This window comes from Acomys minous (genome assembly GCF_964271855.1).
Source record: "Acomys minous genome assembly, chromosome: 11".
In the NCBI taxonomy this organism is placed as follows: Eukaryota; Metazoa; Chordata; class Mammalia; order Rodentia; family Muridae; genus Acomys; species Acomys minous.
Window position 1 is genome coordinate 97698284 of NC_140492.1, and position 19896 is coordinate 97718179.

The window sequence follows — 19896 nt, forward strand, 5'->3', positions numbered from 1 at the left end:
TGGAAAGGGATTTAGTTTCTCCATTAGGCCGAGGCATGTTAAAACTTGTGTTTTTTTTTTTTTCCTGAGTGTACAAGCTGGTAAGATTACCGTGGGCTTTGTGACCAGGCCTGGAAGGGTCGCGTTTCAGGTCACGCCTCCTCTCAGCAGGCGGTCCAGGCCGGCTGGCTCCCTTGTGACCCTGTGCGGTGCCTTGAGTCTTGCAGGCGACACTTGGGCGTTCCCTCCCTTTCCGGGCTCGGACAGTTTTGTTTTGGATCTTACTTCCCAGTTAAGGCAAGGCTCCCTGTTGACCAAAGGTTTCCCAGTCTCCTCGGGGTGGCTAGCGGCCAAGTTTCCCTAGTCCCAGCTTGCCAAGACCTGAGACTGCTGGAGCTCCTCGGAGACCCGGACGCGGGACTCGCGAGTGGGCGTGGCCCTTCTTCGCCCCGCCCCCTCCCGTCTCCCGCCAGCCTCGGCGACTGCGGGAGACAAACTTCGCAACCATTCCCTGCGAACGCTCGGACCCGGCCAGGCCGCGCGCACGCGCACTCGAGGAGCGGCGTCCAGGCGCTCGGCCCGCGACGGAGGCAGCCGCTAGGTGGCGCATGCGCCCTGGAGGGCGCGGGCGGTCTCTGGGAAGAAGGCGGCGGCGGCGGCGGCGGCGGCGAGAGGCGGGGGCGCCGTGGGGGCCGGTCCGTGTTTACACAGCGGCGGGCGGGTGCGGACGCGGAACCCGGCGCGGCGGCGGCGGCGGCGGCAGCGGCGGCGGCACGATGGTCATGGCGCATTTCGTGGAGAATTTCTGGGTGAGCCGAAGGTCTTGGGGACGCCGCGGGCTTCGGCGTCTCTCCGCGGCCTGCGTGCGCGGCGGGCGGCGGCTCCTTAGGCTGCCGAGCGAGTGTCCGCGGCCCCGGGGCTGCCCGGCCGAGTTCCCGAGGGCCACGGCTCTGCGGCCACCGTGTCCTCCGGGCTGGCAGCGCGGCCGGGGGGGTCGGGGGGGGGGATAGCCGCGCCGGGGTCTCCAAGGGACCGGCGGCGCCCGGCGGGGACAAAGCGCCGACGGGGCGTGCGCGGCGTCGGGCGCGGGGAGCCGGGCTCCCGGCGGGTCTGTTCCCGCGGCGCAGGCCCGGGGCTCGGCACTTCCTCTCGGCCGCGCGGCTGGGCTCGCGGCGCTGCGCCCAGGACTTTGCCTCCAGGCCTTCTCACAAAGCCTGTGGGTAGTTGGATTTCTTGAACCTTCCCGATTTCTCTTCGCACCCTTCTGGTCGGCTCGCGGAGTGCCCTTCGGGTAGTTAGTTACTGTTGACCGAGGTTAGCGAGAACCCTTCGGCCATAAACGGGTAAGGTGTGTTTACTCAGGTATCTTGGCCGAACTTGGCTTTTATGGCTCGACAGTTGCAAATACTGCAGTTTTCATTTGGGTAAAGGTGTAGACGTGTTGAAAGGAGTCAGTTTTCAGTCACGCCAGCCGCTGCTATCTCAAGATTCTTAATTCTGTCTCAAGCACGGGTTTGCTCAATGAGAAAATCAGTTCATGGTTATTTGTTTCGAGTGTTACTCGTTTTCCACGAACATCTGTACGCTGTGTTGTTTTTTAAAGAGCGGTTTTATCGAGGTTCCCTTTTCCATGTATACAGTGCATGCAGTTAAAGTGCATATTGTGAAGAGTTCCTCATTGTTTTCTGCATACATCACCGCAGTCAATTTTAGAACAATTTCATAACCTCAGAAAGAATCCTGTGCCGGTTAGCAGTCACTCCCAGTTTGCCCCTTGCCTCAGCCTCTGTGTGTACAGATCTGTCTTTTCTGGACCCGGTATATATATATACGACTCTTTATGACTGGCTTATTTATAACACTTATGATAGTATTTTCAAGGGTAATCCACGAGATAATACATAAATACATGTTAGTATTTAATTCCTTTTTATGACCAAATAATATTCCATTTCATATTTTACTTATCCATTCACTGGTGATGGATATTTGGTACCTGTCATAACTACTCTGTTTATTATGAGCAATACTGCGATGAGCACTTCTGTACATGTTTGTCAGAGCATGTGTTTTCATTTCTTTGGGGAATGGAATTTACTGGATCATATGGTTCGCTCTGTAGTTGCACTTGATTAGCCAGAGGGCCAAGAAGCAGATGCTTACTGGATTATTAGTTAAGCGAACTGCTAGACTGGTCGTCAGGTCAGAGCGGTGACAGCATCGTACAAATGCTCTGTGGTGTCTCAGGGTATGTACTCGCCAACAGTTGCTGTCTTCTGCATCATAGTGTTATGAAGGTGGACATGAGTAGCATCTTGTGCTTTTGCCTTGTATTTATCTGTGGCTAATGACATTGAACCTGTTTTCTTGTTCTTATGGCCCATTTTAAGTATTTTTATTTGGAGACCTGTGTAGACTCATTGCCATTTTTTAAAAAAGACTTATTTATTTATAATTAGTTACACAATATTTTGCCCACGTGTATGCCAGAAGAGGGCGCCAGATCTCATTATAGATGGTTGTGAGCCACCATGTAGTTGCTGGGAATTGAACTCAGGACCTTTGGAAGTGCTCTTAACCTCTGAGCCATCTGTAAAGCCCCTCTCATTGCCAGTTTTAAGTTTTGGTAATCTTTATGGCCTTTTTGTTGTAATTGAATTCTTTGTATATTCTGGATAACCCACCCTGTGGGTTACATGCTTTTTAAAGGCAGTTTCCTGGCCATCTGATCCTTCTACCTCTCTCTGGCTACTGAGTGCTGGGAATACAGGTGTGTGCCATTTCAATCAGCCCTGGGTGAACATTTCTTTTCTTTTCTTTTTTCTTTCTCTTGTTTTTATTTTTTGTGAGTTAAGTTCTATTTACGTAGAACCTGGCTGCCTGGGAACTCACTATGCAGAGCAGGTTTGGCCTTGAACTCCGATTGCCTGCCTCTGCCTCCAAGGTGTACCATGCCCAACCCTTAGATATTTTCCGGGTGTAGCCTTGGCTGTCCTGGACTCTCTTTGTAGACCAGGCTGGCCTCCAACTCACAGTGATCAACCTGCCTCCCAAGTGCTGGGATTACAGGCGTGCGCCACCACACTTGGCTTTGTTTTTGTGTTGTTGTTTTTAGCCAGTGTTTCTCTGTGTATCCCTGGCTGTCCTGGATTCACTTTGTAGACCAGGCTGGCCTCGAACTCACACAGAGTTTGCTTCCTGTGCTTCCTGAGTGCTGGGATTACAGTCATGCACCACAATGTCCAGATCAACATCTTTTTAAAAAAAGTCTTCTTTCCTCATTGGGGTTTGGTGGCACCTTTTTCAAATATCACTCACCAATGAATGTATGAGTTTATTTTTGAATTTTCAATTTTATTCCATTGTCTGTTTTATGTCAGCTGCTACTGTACTGTTTAATGCAGGTTTGTATAATAAGTCAGGAAGCAGTAAATATACAAGTCCTACAAGTTTTTTCTTTTTTAAAAAAAGATTGCGGCCATTCTTGGAGCCCCTTCTGTTTCCAAATGCCTTTAGGATTACTCGATACACTGTAGACTTAAGTGGAAGCATAGAGCACTGTTATGAAGATTGCATAGGGATTGATGCTCTTAAGCCAGGAGCCAACTGCTCGGCTGGTTAAGACCTCCGACTGCAAGCCTGATCCCCAGGGCTCCTGAGGTGGTAGTTGTAGGAGTCCTGTAGTTGCCCTCTGTTTGCCTTGCCAGATAGGCCTACCCTACACCCACAGATAAGCAATTGTAATTTAAAAAGCTTTCTTCAGAATGTTTTGCATATTTTGACATGCTAATATTTATGTTTATTAACAATTCCAAAGTGTATCTCCCTGTTCCAAAGTTGTTTTCTATCAGTTGAAAATTCAGTGTAGCCTTGTTTTTGCCTGTTTTAGAGCATGCCTTTCTGGATATTTTTGTACATATTTGTCATGCCTCTTGTTTGACTGCATTAATGGAGGAACAAGAAAATTTGAATATCTGAAATCTAATTTATGTTTCAGTCCTTGCCTTCATTTTCACTATTAGGAACAAATAGGAAAACAGTAAAAATAGATTGAATTTTATTTCCTACTCTGAATTGGGCCTGAGAATTCTAACTTAGAGTATGAAAGGCTCCCAGAGGAGACAAAAAGGAGTTAGGAGAGCCTAGGGACTAACTGAGCAACCAGCTTATAAGGGTCTCACAGTCTTACAGTGTTGTACAGTTCGGGGCCAATTATGAAGTAATTTCTTAAAGTAGAGAATTGAATATTCATTCCCTCCAGTATGTAGAGTGGTAAAAACTTATCAAAGTTCAAAACGTTGTATGTGGTAAGATAGACATGTGTGCGTGCGCGCGCGCACGTGTGCACACACACATTTTGTCAATTAAAAAAACTGGTCAAAGTAAGGTAATGGAAAAACATTGAAGTTTAAGTCTCTAAGCAAACAACGTGTGAATGTTATGGATGGTGTTCTCTCTGCATCTATAAAGACAGGCCTTTTATTGTGGCATTTCGTTAGAGGAACGCTTGAATCATTAAAACACATTTCAAGCTGTTTTGAAAGTAGCACATCCTCCCTCTTTATAGTTTTTCCTGAGAAACTGCTAAATTAAAAATTCCTTAATACTGTACTTTAAAGAAAAAAAAAACCATGTTCAAGACTTCCTGCGGACAGATGTTCTGTTGCTGATAAGTCTGTTGCCATGAAGCATAGTGCTAGTGATAATCAAGCTGGAAACACTTTTCTGTCAAAAGTCATCCACACCTTTATTCTTAATATATAAAAATAAATGTTAGCTGTTTAACAGATTATATAACTTTAAAAGGATATTGCCTAGTATTTTATTGTCTCTTATGCTGAATCTTGCTCAGAGGAAGAGTTAAGTACTAGTTTATAAAACTGAGATTATCTGTAAAAACACTGCACTGTAAAATCAAAATGACTTTTTATATAGACCTAGCTTATTCATCAGTAAAAACAGAAAAGGAGCAGTTCCACAGACAATAATTACTTAAGAGGAAAATAAGCACGATAGACTTGTGTTTAATATTTCACAAATATCATTTTCACAGTAAACCTAGTCTATGTAACATGCCACGTATTCCTTAGTGTATGTCACATTATAATAAGCTGATGTTTTGAGTTAGGTAACTTTCTCCAGAAGGTGTCTCAGTCAACATCAAAAATGAGCAAACAGACGGCTTTAGGTATTTTGATCTTGAAGCCTTCCCTTTTAATCTTACCGTGTAGCCTGTATCATCTCATGTCATTTACGGCCTCACTGGTATCAATCGTATTTTAGTTTCAAATTAAGTTGAAGCACTTGGTTATCCACTATGATCTGCAGTTATATGAGTAAATCTGGGAGGATTAAAGTGCTTTTAGAAAATCTACTATTTTATTAATAGGTCTTTTGAGTATAAACCTTTATTACTTTTTTGTTTGATTGTCAATTTTAAATCTAGTATCTTAGATGAGAGATTAATAATACATTTGGGATTTATTTTGTTTTTGTTTTTTGTTTTTTGTTTTCTGAGACAAGGTTTCTCTGTGAAAGCCTTGGTTGTCCTGGACTTACTTTGTAGACCAGGCTTGCCTCAAACTCGCAGGGTTGCCCACCACCACCTGGCTCTTTTTGGATTTTTTTTTATTGAGGTAAAAAACTTAAAACTATTTATCTTTAGAAAAGTATTTGATATGACTGTGGAAACCCAAAATAGAAGCTTGTTGTCTTCTTCTTCATCGTTGTCGTCTTCTTCTTCTTCTTCCTCCTCCTCCTCCTCCTTCTCCTCCTCTTCTTCCTCCTCCTCCTCCTCCTTCTTCTTTTGAGACAGGGTTTCTCTGTGCAGCCTTGGCTGTCCTGGACTCACTTTGTAGACCAGGCTGGCTTCGAACCTAACAGCGATCCGCCTGCCTCTGCCTCCCAAGTGCTGGGATGCTTAGAATATAATTCTATCAGATGATTTATTAAAGTTAAATATGTGTATACATATGTGGACATATATGTAGAAATATTTACAGCGTACTAGCAGATTTGCAAATTATTTCATATTTATTGGTACTCTAAAGGTACAGAAAAGACTAAAGTTAAAAAATCTCTATTTTTCTTCTGCCAGATGTTAAGATCTCCCTACAGGCAGGCAATCTCTTTTTAGCATTCCAAAGAACCTGTGTTTATTCAAGCATAAGCATTCAAAGTGAAATGTGTCAGGGTATAACTGTTAGGAAGTTATCCATACACAAGTTATTTTTACTGCAACAGAATATCCAGCTATAGATTCAATTAACTTAGTTCAATTAAGCTTGATTAGTAGACATTCTAAAATTACAGTTTTGTTTTTTTTTTTAGTTTTTTAAGTTTTTTGTTTTTTTTAAATGGTTTTTCAAGATAGGGCTTTTCTGTGTAGCGCTAGCTGTTCTGGAACTTGTTCTGTAGATTGGGCTGGCCTCAAGCTCAGAAATCCACCTTCCTCTGCCTTCCAATTACTGGGACTAAAGGTGTGCACCACCACAGCTGGCTAATTACAGTATTTTTAATAAAGACTTTTTAATATTTATTTTATGTGTTTTGCCTTCTGTATACCATATGTGTGCAGTGCCCACAGAGATCAGAAGAAAGTGTTAGTTAACCAGCCTGTGGGTATTGGAATTTTAAAAATATATTTCCTCTCCAAAGACCTGTAGAGAATTCAAGTTTAACTTTGCCTTGACTGTCCTGGACTCGCTTTGTAGACCAGGCTGACCTCGAACTCCCAGCGATCCGCCTGCCTCTGCCTCCCAAGTGCTGGGATTAAAGGTGTGCGCCACCATGCCCAGCCCCAATTTACTCTTAATAAATCCTTGCCATGGTTAAAAAATAAAAAATAAAAGAAAGAAAAGAAAAGACAATAACAACAACAAAGAAAGAAAAAAAGGAAGGGGGGGAAAACTTGGCCTGGTGGCACCAGGAAGGCAGAGGCAGGAAGAAACCAGTCTGTCTACATACAGTATTATTTGGACTGGTGCACCCAGTTTTTAGAGAAGCAAAACAAGAAAAACAGTAAAAACACCAATCGGACCATAAGGCGCACCCTACTTTCCTCCCCACTTTTGGAGGGAAAAGTGTGTCTTATGGTCTGGAAAATACGGTAGCAAGTTCCAGGACAGTTAGGTCTGTATAAAGACAAATCCTTGATAGACACTGTCATTAATCGAGAAAAGCTTTTAATGTCACTCTTAGTCTGAGAAAGACAGTTTTGATGAAGATTAAGTTTTTTGTACTATGCAGACCAGGCAAGTTTTATACTGGGATCATAGATGGAATCTTTTATATACTGCTGATCTCAAAGCATTTCCTAGAGGTAGCATTCTCCTCGTTCAGTGTTCACCGATCATGTCCTGGAGAAAATCACGTTTGTTAAAATCCTACTTAAAGGCTGAGAGAGCAATGCCTTTAATTCCATCACTCTAATTTATCCTTTAAATATGCACACACAAGGGTGTGGTGGCGCATGCCTTTAATCCCAGCATTTGGGGACAGAGATAAGTAGATCACTCTGAGTTTGAGGCTAGCTTGGTCTACAAAGTGAGTGCAGGACAGCCAAGGCTACTCAGAGAAACCCTGTCTTGAAATCCCCCCCCCCCCAAAAAGTGCACACAGACACACATGTTTTGAGTGGGGGCTAAGATTGGAACACTGGTCTTGTGCCTTCACTGACCTAATTAATACTTACAATGCACATTTAGGACTCAGACATCTTAACTTGTATTATGTTTGCGTAAGAACCCTGGGGCATGAGATCCTCAGACTTGGGTTTTTGTGGTTTTGTATTTCAGCATTTTTATTTCTGTTTATTTAAAGGTTTACAGCTCAGTTATAAACTCGTTTTATAAGCAAGTAATTTTACCGAACACATGTAGTTTGTGTGTTACATTCAAGTCATGGAATCCCTTTGCTTTTTATCTATTGCTTCTATTTTCATTTATATCTGCTCATTTATTTTTGGGTTTTTGAGATAGGGTTTCTGTTCATAGCCCCAGCTGTCCTGCAACTCACTCTGTAGATCAGGCTGGTCTCAGTCTCATAGATACTACTTGGCTCTGAGTGCTGGGATTAAAGGCATGTGCCACCACTGCCTGGCTTGTCTGTTGCTTCTAAGTCTACATAAAGATAGTATTTTTGTTTGTGCAGACTAATGATGATGGTTAGCTGTAAAAAATATATATATATTTTTTGGATTTTTGAGACAAGATTTCTCTGTGTAGCCTTGGCTCTCCTGGACTCCCTTTGTGTAGACCAAGTTGGCTTTGAATTTACAGCCATCCACCTGCCTCTGACTCCCAAGTGCTGGGATTAAAAGTGTGCGCCACGTCTGGCCTTGGAAAAATAATTTTATTTTGACAGAAAAATGGCTTGAAAAACAGCATAAGTTAAAACCCCACAAAAATCTCAAGTTAGATCATACATTCTTAAATATGAAAACGTGTTAAAGCACAGTGAAAATGTTTGATTCATAGGAGGCAATAATTTTATATTTTTTTCATAGATAAATGTGGATGTTCAAAATATAAAAGGTAGTGCTTATAGTATTACAAATGTACCGTTTTTATTTGTTATATGTGTGGCAAAGTACTTGATGTTTATAAGCCAAGAGTTAATTAGAGATTAATTCAGCTTGATTTGAAGTTCCTGTTTCCTGTTTTTGGTGAGCTGCTGAAAACTTAGATTTCCGATCTTGTGATACTTGCTTACAGTGTTGCTTTCATAGCCAACAGTTTTGTTTTGTTTTGTTTTTTTTTTTTTTTAAATAGGGTTTCTTTGTGTAGCCTTGGCTGTCCTGGACTTGCACTCACAAAGATCTGCCTGCCTCTGCCTCCCGAGTGCTGGGATTAAAGGCATGGGCCACCACGCCTGGCTCCAACAGATATATTTAATTTCTCATTTTGTTTTCATTTAAGAAAAATTTAAATGTAAGGCATAGGCTTAGTTTATTGGTCTTTATTTTACAGGTTAAGTGAACATTTTTTGGTATTTCCTTTGTGATGGTTTAATAACGTAGACCCTATACGGTTAATTAGTATAAGGACTTTAAAGAATTATATATTTGTATGAGTCTTTTAATTCCATCAGTTGGAGTTAAAACAATAGCCTGTTTTCCCTTAACTTTTTATTTAAGGAAATAAAAATCTTGGGGTTGGAGAAATGGCTCAGTGGTTAAGAGCACTGGCAGCTCTTCCAGAGGTCCCAGGTCAATTCCCAGTACCGACGTGGCTGCTCACAACTGTCTGTTACTTCAGTTCCAGGGGATCTGACACTCTAACACAGACATACATGAAGGCAAAACACCAGTGCACCCAATAAAAATAAATAAATAATTTAAAAATGTTATGTTTTTTTTCACCTTTTTAAAAAACTTGAATAGCAATTAGAAAATATTTTGTGATATTCAGAATTTATGTTGTTTGTAGTATGCTGTTTTGCTTCAAAAGTCAAGATGTAGTTATTTTTCATCCATCTGTCCATCCGTCCATCCATCCATCCATTTGTGGCAAGGTCTCATTATATTCCTGGGTATCCTAGTATGTAAACCAGGCTGGCCTTGAACCCACAGAGATCCTCTTCCCTAGTACATAACCATACTGAGCTAGGATTTAATTATTTTAAAGCATGAACTCTGAATAAATAATTCAGATTCATTTTATGTATAATGGGGTTTTATAATGTATTTTAAAAGTCCATGTTTATATTTCCTAAATATAACAGACTTAATTTCATTGATTGTATATTTTTATTGTTTATAGAATATGTGTATGTGGTAAACTATAAATGTTATCAAAAGATTTGGAATTGCTTTGAAAGTATGTAGTCATTTAACAGTTTTTAACTTAAGGAAAATTTGCTAACCAGAACATAAGAATTATGTAATAATTAATGTAGCATTATTATATTTTCACATTTTTATGTCTGTTTTTGTTTATATTTTGAATTTTAGGGGGAAAAAAATAATGGCTTTGATGTTCTCTACCATAATATGAAACATGGACAGATAACAACTAAAGAACTAGCAGATTTTGTAAGAGAAAGGTATGCATTTTTATATAACATTTAAGGACTTACCAATTTAAGTTTTAGAATATAAAAATTATAAAATATTAGCTGTATTTGAATAATCAAGATTCACTTTTAAAAACAATATAATTATTATATATATCTTCAAATGATTTTGTAAAAATTTTATGTACATTTGTGTTTTGTCTGTCTGTTTGTATGAGGGTGTTGGATCTTATGGAAATGAGTTACAGACAGTTGCGAGCTGCCACATAGGTGCTAGAATTGAACTTGGGTTCTCTGGAAGAGCAGGCAGTGTTCTTTGCCACTCAACCATCTCCCCAGCCCCAATATAATTATATTTTAAAAGAGTGTCTTATAAACTATTATCTCTACATCGAGACCTGATAAATGGCTCAAAGTGGCATTGTTGAAGCCCTGGTTTGCAAATTACTGCTTTATAATATCTATTTGTTTTGCATTAAATGTGTTAGCAAAATGATATAAATAAAACAAGAATTTCATAAAATGAAACATTGCCATTTCTTTTGTTGTTGTTTTTGTTTCTCAAGACAGGGCCTCCCTGTGTAACCCGTGCTATCCTGAAACTTGCTCTGTAGACCAGGCTGACCTCAAACTCAGAGATCCACTTGCCTCTGCCTCTTGAGTGTTGGGATTAAAAGCCTGTGCCACCATCCTTACTAGAATGGAGGTGGAAGTGCTCATTGGTGGGGCTTTTGTTTTGTTTTGTTTTATTTGTGTGTACTCTGGTTACTGTGTTTATTGGAGCATTTGTCACTGAATAAGCCCTTAGTAAAGGATGAACCTGCAATTTAATTATTTTTATTCTATTTGTATTTTTGCCTGAATGTCAGCAATTGGTCCTACCTGGTTTATCTTCATTGATTCTTGTTCTGTAACTCGTTTTCTGTGTTGTAGTTAGAGGGACTTTTTGTTTGTTTTTATTTTTATTTTTGAGCTATAGACCAGCTTGTTGATTCCTTGTTTAAATGATTTCCTGGGGTTTCCATTTCTGTTAAGATAAGCCTGCATTGTCTTAGCTCACACCAGGTTCCTTCTTATTTCCATCCCGAGATACCAATCTTGAACAGATTTCCTCCACTCTAGGCATTGTATTTGCATGCTAGTTAATGCTTCTTTATTTTTCAGAGTTTATTTATTATCATCTTAGTTTGTTTTCATGTTTTTTTTCTTCAATTTGTTGTCTGTTTTTGGCTTTTTAAAGTTTAAGTCTGTTTTCTTGTTCGTTTAGAAGTAATGCCTGCACTATACCTTTCAGTTTGTGATTATCTTAGGTATTACAACATGAGGTCCTTGTCCTATTAATATCAAATGCCGCTTGTTACTTTGACTGTTTCCTGAAGATGTACAGACCTCAGAACATCACATCCTCTTGGCTTGTTTGGAGGTCAGAGGAAAACCTGCAGGACTGGCTATCTTTCCACATCCTGTGGGTCTGAGGGATTACACTTAAGTTGTTAGCCTTGGTGGGGAGGCCTTTACTCACTAAGATATCTTTTTTATTTGTTTGTTTTGAGACAGAGTTTTTCTGTGTAGCCTTGGCTGTCCTAGACTAGCTTTGTAGACCAGGCTGGCCTCGAGCTCACAGCAATCTGCCTGCCTCTGCCTCCTGAGTGCTGGGATTTAAGGTGTGCGCCACCATGCCCAGCTACAGCAGTATTTTCTAGCCTGCTAGCAGTCAATCAAGACACAGACACCTGTTGTTGTTGTTATTTGGTTTTCCGAAACAGGGTTTCTCTGTGTAGCCTTGGCTGTCCTGGACTTGCTTTGTAGACCAGGCTGGCCTTGAACTCACAGTGATCCGCCTGCCTCTGCCTCCCGAGTATCCAGCACCTGTTATATTTTAAAATAGCCTTAGTTAACCTGGGGCAGGGCAGATATTAATCCCCTAAACTACTTCCCATAGTGGGGCAGGTATTCTATGCCCCAATCCTATACCATCTGTTTTTAATAATTTCTATTATGCTACCTCCCATCCATAATCCCAAATACTTGCTAATGTTCTTCATCTGGGCCAGATCTCCATCCACAATTGTTGGGTCTGATGTATTTTGATGCTAATTAATAAAAGGCCATCATACCTGGGCAGGGCAAATGAGATAGGCATGGCTAAGGTTTCCAGGCTTGGGGAGAAGAGAGACCGGAGGAGAAGAGGAAGAAGGAGGTCATGGGTTAAGTGGGGGAGAAGCACATGGCTGGCGTGAATGGAGACTTGGCCCAGATGGTGGTAATTAACAAGTATTTGGGATTATAGATGGGAAGGTAGCTTGACAGAAATTACTAGAACCAGATGGCATGGGATTGGGGCAGGGATCCCATACCTGCCTCAGTATGAGAAGCCCCAGGTTAACTAAGGCTATTTTAAAATATGACAGGTGTCTGTGTCTTGATTGATTGCTAGCGGATTATACTGCTGTAATAATAATTATAGGCCTAATAGTAAACATTATTAGGCCATATCACAACAAGTGGCACTTGGCGGGGTCAGTTATTAGGCAATATTGGTAAATTAACAACAACACTGGAGACATGGCTCAGAGGTTGAGAGCACTGGCTGTTCTTCCAAAGGCCCTGAGTTCAATTCCCAGCAACCACATGGTGGCTCACAACTATCTATAATGAGATCTGGTGCCCTCTTTTGGCCTGCTGGCTCACATGCAGGCTGAATATGATATAGATAATAAATAAATAAATCTTTAAGAAAAAAAAAACAACCCTTTTTTCTTGAGTCAAGGTCTTTTTTGTCCAGGTCCTTACTATATAGCTGAGGCTGGCTTTCAACTCATGGCATTCCTCTTCCTCTGGCCTTCTAAGTGTTCAGATTACATATATGTGCTACCACACCTGACTAGTTTTTCTTTTTTCTTTTTTTGGGGGGGAGGAGGCAGGATTTGAAACAGGGTTTCTCTGTGTAATAGGTGTCCTGGAACTCACTCTGTAGACTAGGCTGGCCTTGAACTCAGAGATCTGCCTGCTTCTGCCTCCCAAGTGCTGGGATTAAGGTGTGCACCACCACCACCTGGCATGTCCAGTTTTTCACTCTTCAGAAACTTTATTATGGGAATCCATGTTTGTCTGTCTGTCTGTGTTTGTTTGTTTGTTTATTTTTGATTTTTCGAGATAGGATTTCTCTGTGTGACAGCCCTGGCTGTCCTGGACTCATAGACCCTGCTTGCCTTAAACTCCCAGAGATCTGCTTACCTCTGCCTCCTGAGTGCTAGGATTAAAGGTGTGTGCCATAATGCCTGGCTCTTTAACATTTTTCTGAAAATATTTATTTATTACATATACAGTGTTGTGCTTGCATGTATGCATGCCCACCAGATCTTGTTTTAGATGGTTATGAGCCACTATGTGATTGTGGGAATTGAACTCAAGACATCTGGAAGAGCAGTCAGCGCTCTTAATACTGAGCTATCTCTTTTGCCCCCTTTACCTTTCTTGTTTTGTTTTGTTTTGTAGACTAGGCTTGCCTGACTTACAGCGATCGCCTGCCTCCGCCTCCCAGCTGGCACACACCTTTATTCCCAGTACTTCAGAGGCAGAGGCAGGTGGATCTGTGAGTTTGAGGCCAGCCTGGTCTACAGAGCAAGTTGCAAAAAGAACAGCCAGGGCTACACAAAGAAATCTTGACTTGAAAACCAAAAGAAAAGAACAAAAGAGATGCCAATATTTATTTCTGAATTAACTTCTTAGAGATTATCAAAGTACTACTCATAGCATTATTTAAAAAATAGAGCTTTTTTTTTGTTGTTGTTAATGTCCATTTGTTTGAGGTATTGTCTTGCTGTGTTTCCCAAGCTGAATAATTTATGGTCTGACTTGGCCTACTGAATAAATGAGATTGTAGGTATGTGCCCTCATCGCTCACACATAAATGACTAAGAAGCAGAAGAAGATCATAGTGCCTCAAGAAGAGTTTCAAGACCAGTGTAGAGATTTGGAGTTGAGATGCTGTAGATGCTGTAGATGTCTAACTATAGTTACACTGGGAGAGTTGGACATTAGTGCAAGAGCAGTGTGGAACTTGTCAAAAGAAATAGACAGACAGGGATGGTGTTAGAATATTCCACTATTAAAGTCAGCACACAGCTAAGGGCTAGGAAAATTATGAACAGGTAAAGGTGTAGCATGTAGAGCTTTATATATATATGGCGCATATTCATATATATATGTATATATGTGACAGTTTTTGTTTTTACACAAATACCGGTATTTATTTTATATGTAGCAGTATTAATTTGTATTTTTATAATTTTGAATATAATGGCTTTGATTGTTTCTTAGCCTAAAATCTTCATGCTCTTAGTAGTTAGATCAGTGTTTTCTAGTAGGAAATACTTAATGTTTTAGACCTGTTTGCAAAATAAACTCTGAAGTTCAGGACCTCAGAATTGCTTGCTGGTGATTCATATTTAGTCTTGTGCAAATAGTTGTCATAAGGCTCATTATTTTAAAATTGTTTTAATTACATCTTTATTTTGTTGGCATGGGCTGTTCATATGTCAAGGTGGAGGTTAGAGAGCCTCTTGTGGAGTTTAATTCTCTTTTACCACATGAGTTCCAGGGATTGAGTTAGGTTGCTAGACTTAGTGGCAGATATATTTACCCAAGAAGCATCTTCACCAGTCCAGGTTTATTATTTTAAATATATATCACACTATAGAACAACAATAAAACCCTGTTGAGTACACATAAGTGCAGGGGCTTATCCTATAGCTCAGGCTGGGATTAGTAAACTCAGCTTGTGTGAATTTGTGATTTTCCTGCCTCAGCCTCCCCAGTGCAGGGATTATAGGTATGTGTCACCATTCTTGGACTTAATGGTTTTGTTGTTGTTACAGTAATTATTTTATTAGTTATTATAAATTTCTTGGTGTGCCTAACTTATAAATTAAAATTTTATCATAGATGTATGTATAGGGCAAGTATATACTATATGTAGATTTGCTATTCATACTTGTCATTGCTATGACAAAATACTTGAAAAAGCAACATTAAAAAAGGAAAGATTTATTTGGCTCACTCTTTCAGAGGTGGTAACCCATGGTGGGTCATTTGTATTGCTTTGAGCCGGAGGCAAGGCCAACCAGAGAGAGAGTCTAGCAGGGGCTGCTTACCTCATGACTGCCAGAAGCTCAGATCCAGATAAAGAAAAAGAGGGCTGGGAGCCAGGGTTATCTTCCCAGGATATCCTCCAAGTTGGTCCCACCACTTTTATTTCACCACCTCCCAATAATGTAAACAGATAGGAATCCACCAAAGGATTAGTCCATTACTTAGGGCAGAGGCCTCATGACTTCATGTCTTTTCAGTGATTGGGTTAACCAACTGGAGACCAAACCTTTAACAGGAGCTTTTCTGGGGACACTACATATCCAAACCATAAGGACAGCCCTAACACTGTATGTAATTTCAAATATCCACCAGAGTCCCCTGACGATTTTTCAACATGTATATCGAGGCATGCTCTCAATTTTGCTGTTTAATTAAATTTTTGTAACTTTGCTATGTTTGGATCACTAAACAGTAGATATTATAATACAGCAATTTGATTTAACAGAGCTACAATAGAAGAGGCATATTCCAGATCAATGACAAAACTAGCAAAATCTGCAAGCAATTATTCACAACTTGGGTGAGTTAATTTCTGGCTGTTTTTCAAATGTTTATCTAGACAAAGTTCTTGAGACTTTTCAGTTTCTGCTAAGAATTTGATAGTTTGTAAGTATATTGATATTCAGTAATATATCTCCTAGAGGTTATACATTTTAGAAGTATGTTAGACAATTTCCCATTTGTATATAACATAGAGCGTATTTACACAATCTAAAACGCCTATGAGAACACTCAGTGATAAGGTTGTGGTGCCATTGATATCTGTTGTTGCACAAATGAATAGTCATTGAAAACAACGTCTCTATGAGCATGTGACTGTCTGTATTATGAACTTACTTAAAATGTTTATTTTATGTCAATGTATTCCTGGTAGAAAAATGGCATTGAAGTTACTCAATCAATCAGAACAAAGGTAATGAGATGTTTTTCTTTGCTTTCTTTTTTTAAAAAATTGAGCTGGGGGTTGGTGGTGGCGCACGCCTTTATTCCTAGCACTCGGGGAGGCAGGGGCAGGCGCATCTCTGTGAGTTTGAGGCCAGCCTGGTCTACAGAGTGAGTTTAGGACAGCCATGGCTGCACAGAGTGTCTCGAAAAACAAGCAAAAGGTTGAAATTAAAATACAATCAATTTATTTTCTTCCTTCTCTTTCTCCTTCCTCCTTCTCATCTACACCCATTTGCGCTCTCTCCAGTTTGTAGCCTCTGGTTCCCTAATTGTCATTGCAGATATTTATATGTTCATGTGCACATAAATCTATAAATACAACCTCCTCAGTACTTACAATATTTTATGTTATTGCAAGGCTGACCACTTGTTATTGGTAACCAAGTGAGGAGCTCTTCCATGGGAAAGACTTTCTCATGCTCGCAGCCTCTCTGACTTGCCTGTAATTCTTTGTCTAGAATTAAGGCCTCATGAAACTTACTCCTTCAATGTAATCACTTAATATTGTTAAGTTCTTAAGATTGCAGTTATACGTGTAAAGTAGTATTCTAGTTTTTGGAAGTCCAATTATAGTTGGTTGTACTTTTGCAGTGATCTTTGGAAATTCACTTAACTTACCAAGGGTAGTGTGACACTAAGGAGGCTAAGACAGGAAGATGTCAAGCGTGAGGCCAGCCTAGACTACACAGTGAGACCATGTCTTAAAATTAAAACAGCAGCAACAGCAGCATCAATTCACCTAGAAGATGAACTTCATTTAAATAATTAAAAACATTTTAAATTTTCTTCTGTTGTTTAATAGACTTACTGTATCCTCTTTTGAAATTTTTATATTCTTTATAAAATGAAAATAACACTTTACTTGCAGTGAAAACATACAGTTGTAACACCTGTGGAAAAATAATTTCATAATATAAACTCTATCAAATCCAGAAGGAATGGTTAATTTTATTATCTTTTTCTTTTGTTTTTTTGAGACAGATGTCTCTGTGTTAGCCTTGGATGTCCTGGACTTGCTTTGTAGACCAGGCTAGCCTAGAACTCATATATCCACCTGCCTCTGCCTCCGAAGTGCTGGGATTAAAGGCATGTGCTACTACCACCTGGTGTCTTACTTAATTTTATGTGAATGAATGTATTTTCCCTGCATGCGTATATGTATGTCATGCATTTGCCTGTTGTCCATGAAGGTCAGAAGAGAGCGTTGGATCTCCTGGAACTGCAGTTAGGACAGTGGGTGCTGGTTGCTTCCAGGTCTTTGTTAGAGCAACAAATGCTTAAAACCAGGGAGCCATCTTTCCAGCCTCCCATTATTACGTTTTTGTTCATCTCTTAAGAGCACAGAGATTTTAAATACTGTTTTTGTATATTTTGTATATTTTTTCAAGAAGTTTAATTTTCTATGTGTTCAGTTGCATTTAGGTATATTTTGAATTTCTCAGTTTGTCTATTAATATGATGTATATTACTTGCCCAGAAAAAAAGTTGTGCTATCAAATGAACATGTGTGAACACAATAACATGTAGAAAAGAAGACAAGAAAGACTAACTTGGGGCTGGAGAGATGGCTCAGAGGTTAAGAGCACTGGCTGCTCTTCCAGAGGTCCTGAGTTCAATTCCCAGCTGCCACATGGTGGCTCACAACCATCTGTAATAGGATCCGATGCCCTTTTCTGGTGTGCATGAAGACAGTGTACTCATATACATAATAAATAAAAACATTTTAAAAAATTAAAAAAAAAAAAAGAAAGGCTAACTTTTAGGAGATGACACAGGGCCAAATGCAAACACTGAAAATTAGTTATTAAAGAGAACATAAAGCTAATTTATTGTTTTACTTTTGAATTTTTTTTAGGTGCTTTTGAGACAGAGTTTCTCTGTGTAACCACTCTCGCTGTTCTAGACTCAATTTGTAGATTAGGCTGGCCTCGAACTCACGAGATCCACCTGCCTCTGCCTCCCAGAGTGCTGGGATTAAAGGGGTGCACCTCCACAGCCAGTGTTTTTATTTTTGTTTTTGTGTTAGCTTTAACTGTCATGGATTTATTTATTTATTTATTTATTTATTTATTTATTTTGGTTTTAATGGTAGATAAGTACATAAAAATATATTCAGTAGTGAAAGTATAAAATCCAATGTGAAGCTTCACAGCTTCCATTCCAACTAGCTACTTAACTGTATAGAGATTTCAGCGAGTTATGTCTTTGGTTCTGCTTAATTTTGTGTATGATGGTTTTTCCTTTTAGTTTGATTTTTTTTATTTTTTTATTTTTATTTTTTATTTTTTGGTTTTTTGAGACAGGGTTTCTCTGTGTAGCCTTGGCTGTCCTGGACTCCCTTTGTAGACCAGGCTGGCTTCGAACTCACAGCGATCCGCCTGCCTCTGCCTCCCGAGGACTGGGATTAAAGGTGTGCGCCACCACACCCGGCTTTGAAATTTTTTTATAATGAAGTTTAAAATAAAATTTAAAATATATGTGTGTTTTTGAATTTGTGGAACCAGAGAGATGGCCCAGTGGTTGCAGCAGCTTTTGCTGCTCTTCCAGAGGACCCTGCTTCAATTCTTAGCCCCCCATGGTGGCTCACAGCCTTCTCTGACTCTAGTTCCAGGGGCTCAGGGCCTTTCTGGCCTCCTTGTGCGCCAGTCACCCATGCATGGCATGCATGCACGCAGGTGCGCCCATATACACAAAGGAACAGACAGTTCTTTGATGCAAGGTTTCTCTGTGTAGCCTTGACTGTCCTAGACTCGCTCTATAGACCAGGCTGACCTCAATCTCACAGCAATCCGCCTGCCTCTGCTTCTGAGTGCTGGGATTAAAGGCGTGCGCCACCACGTTTCATTATCTTAATTTCATCTTTTACCTAGAGAAAATTGCTGAGTATAGCATTATTGATTGCGTTGGGTTCAGTTTAGAACCTTAGACTTTACTTTTTTTTTTTTTAAACCAGTTACTACTTCTTTTAGTAAATTAATCCCCATATTGTGCTTTTTCCTTAGGACATTTGCACCAGTGTGGGATGTGTTCAAAACATCTACAGAAAAATTAGCAAATTGTCATTTGGATCTTGTTAGAAAATTACAAGAACTGATAAAAGAAGTTCAGAAGTACGGCGAGGAACAAGTAAAATCTCATAAAAAGGTAATTATTTACTTGTTAAATGATTGAGAGGTCACATGCTGAGTGCCTTACAGCTCACTTTATTGAACCTTTTCTTATCACACAGACTAAAGAAGAGGTTGCAGGGACTCTGGAAGCCGTCCAGGCCATTCAGAACATAACGCAGGCCCTCCAGAAGTCTAAGGAAAATTACAATGCCAAGTGTGTGGAACAGGAACGTCTGAAAAAAGAGGGAGCAACACAAAGAGAAATAGAAAAGGTAATTATAATAAAAATATTTTTATACTTCCAAAGTACTTTCTCTTTTGTGTGTGTTTATATGTGTATGGTGTATGTAGAGCACATGCGTGCACATGTGGTGACCAGAGATCACTCTGTCCTCTTCTGTCAGTTTCCCTTAGTTTTTGAGGCAGGGTCGACTCTTACTGAACCGGAAATAACTGAGCTAGATTGATTAGAGGCCATTGAGTCCCTGCAATCCAGAGTGGATTCCATCTCATGATTGGGTCTTAAATTGAAACAGCAAGTGGTTAGTTCCTTAACCGACATTTCTACCACTAATACATAAGTATATCTGTCAGTAGGTCTCTACTGGATGTCTCAAGGCTTGTAGCTGGGTGATATTAATGATAACTTTCTCCCTTGGAAGCACATAGAGAGCCTTCTAGTACCATGAACACT

At 40.1% G+C, this 19896-nt stretch overlaps 1 protein-coding gene across 3 annotated transcripts in view; it reads left to right on the forward strand.

The window, feature by feature from the left end:
- The first annotated feature begins 471 nt into the window (after nucleotides 1–471).
- Nucleotides 472–19896, forward strand: part of FCHO2 (FCH and mu domain containing endocytic adaptor 2) — an 87811-nt gene continuing 68386 nt past the window's right edge. For 2 of the 3 annotated variants that reach the window (XM_084802683.1, XM_084802684.1), the window contains exons 1-5: nucleotides 474–788; nucleotides 9932–10023; nucleotides 15593–15667; nucleotides 19095–19236; nucleotides 19322–19474. In XM_084802683.1, the coding sequence (XP_084658809.1) occupies nucleotides 588–788; nucleotides 9932–10023; nucleotides 15593–15667; nucleotides 19095–19236; nucleotides 19322–19474 (663 nt within the window). In that variant the 5' untranslated portion in view covers nucleotides 474–587. Of the gene's footprint in view, nucleotides 789–9931; nucleotides 10024–15592; nucleotides 15668–19094; nucleotides 19237–19321; nucleotides 19475–19896 lie in introns of all 3 variants that reach the window. The other variant, XM_084802685.1, reaches the window with a different exon arrangement.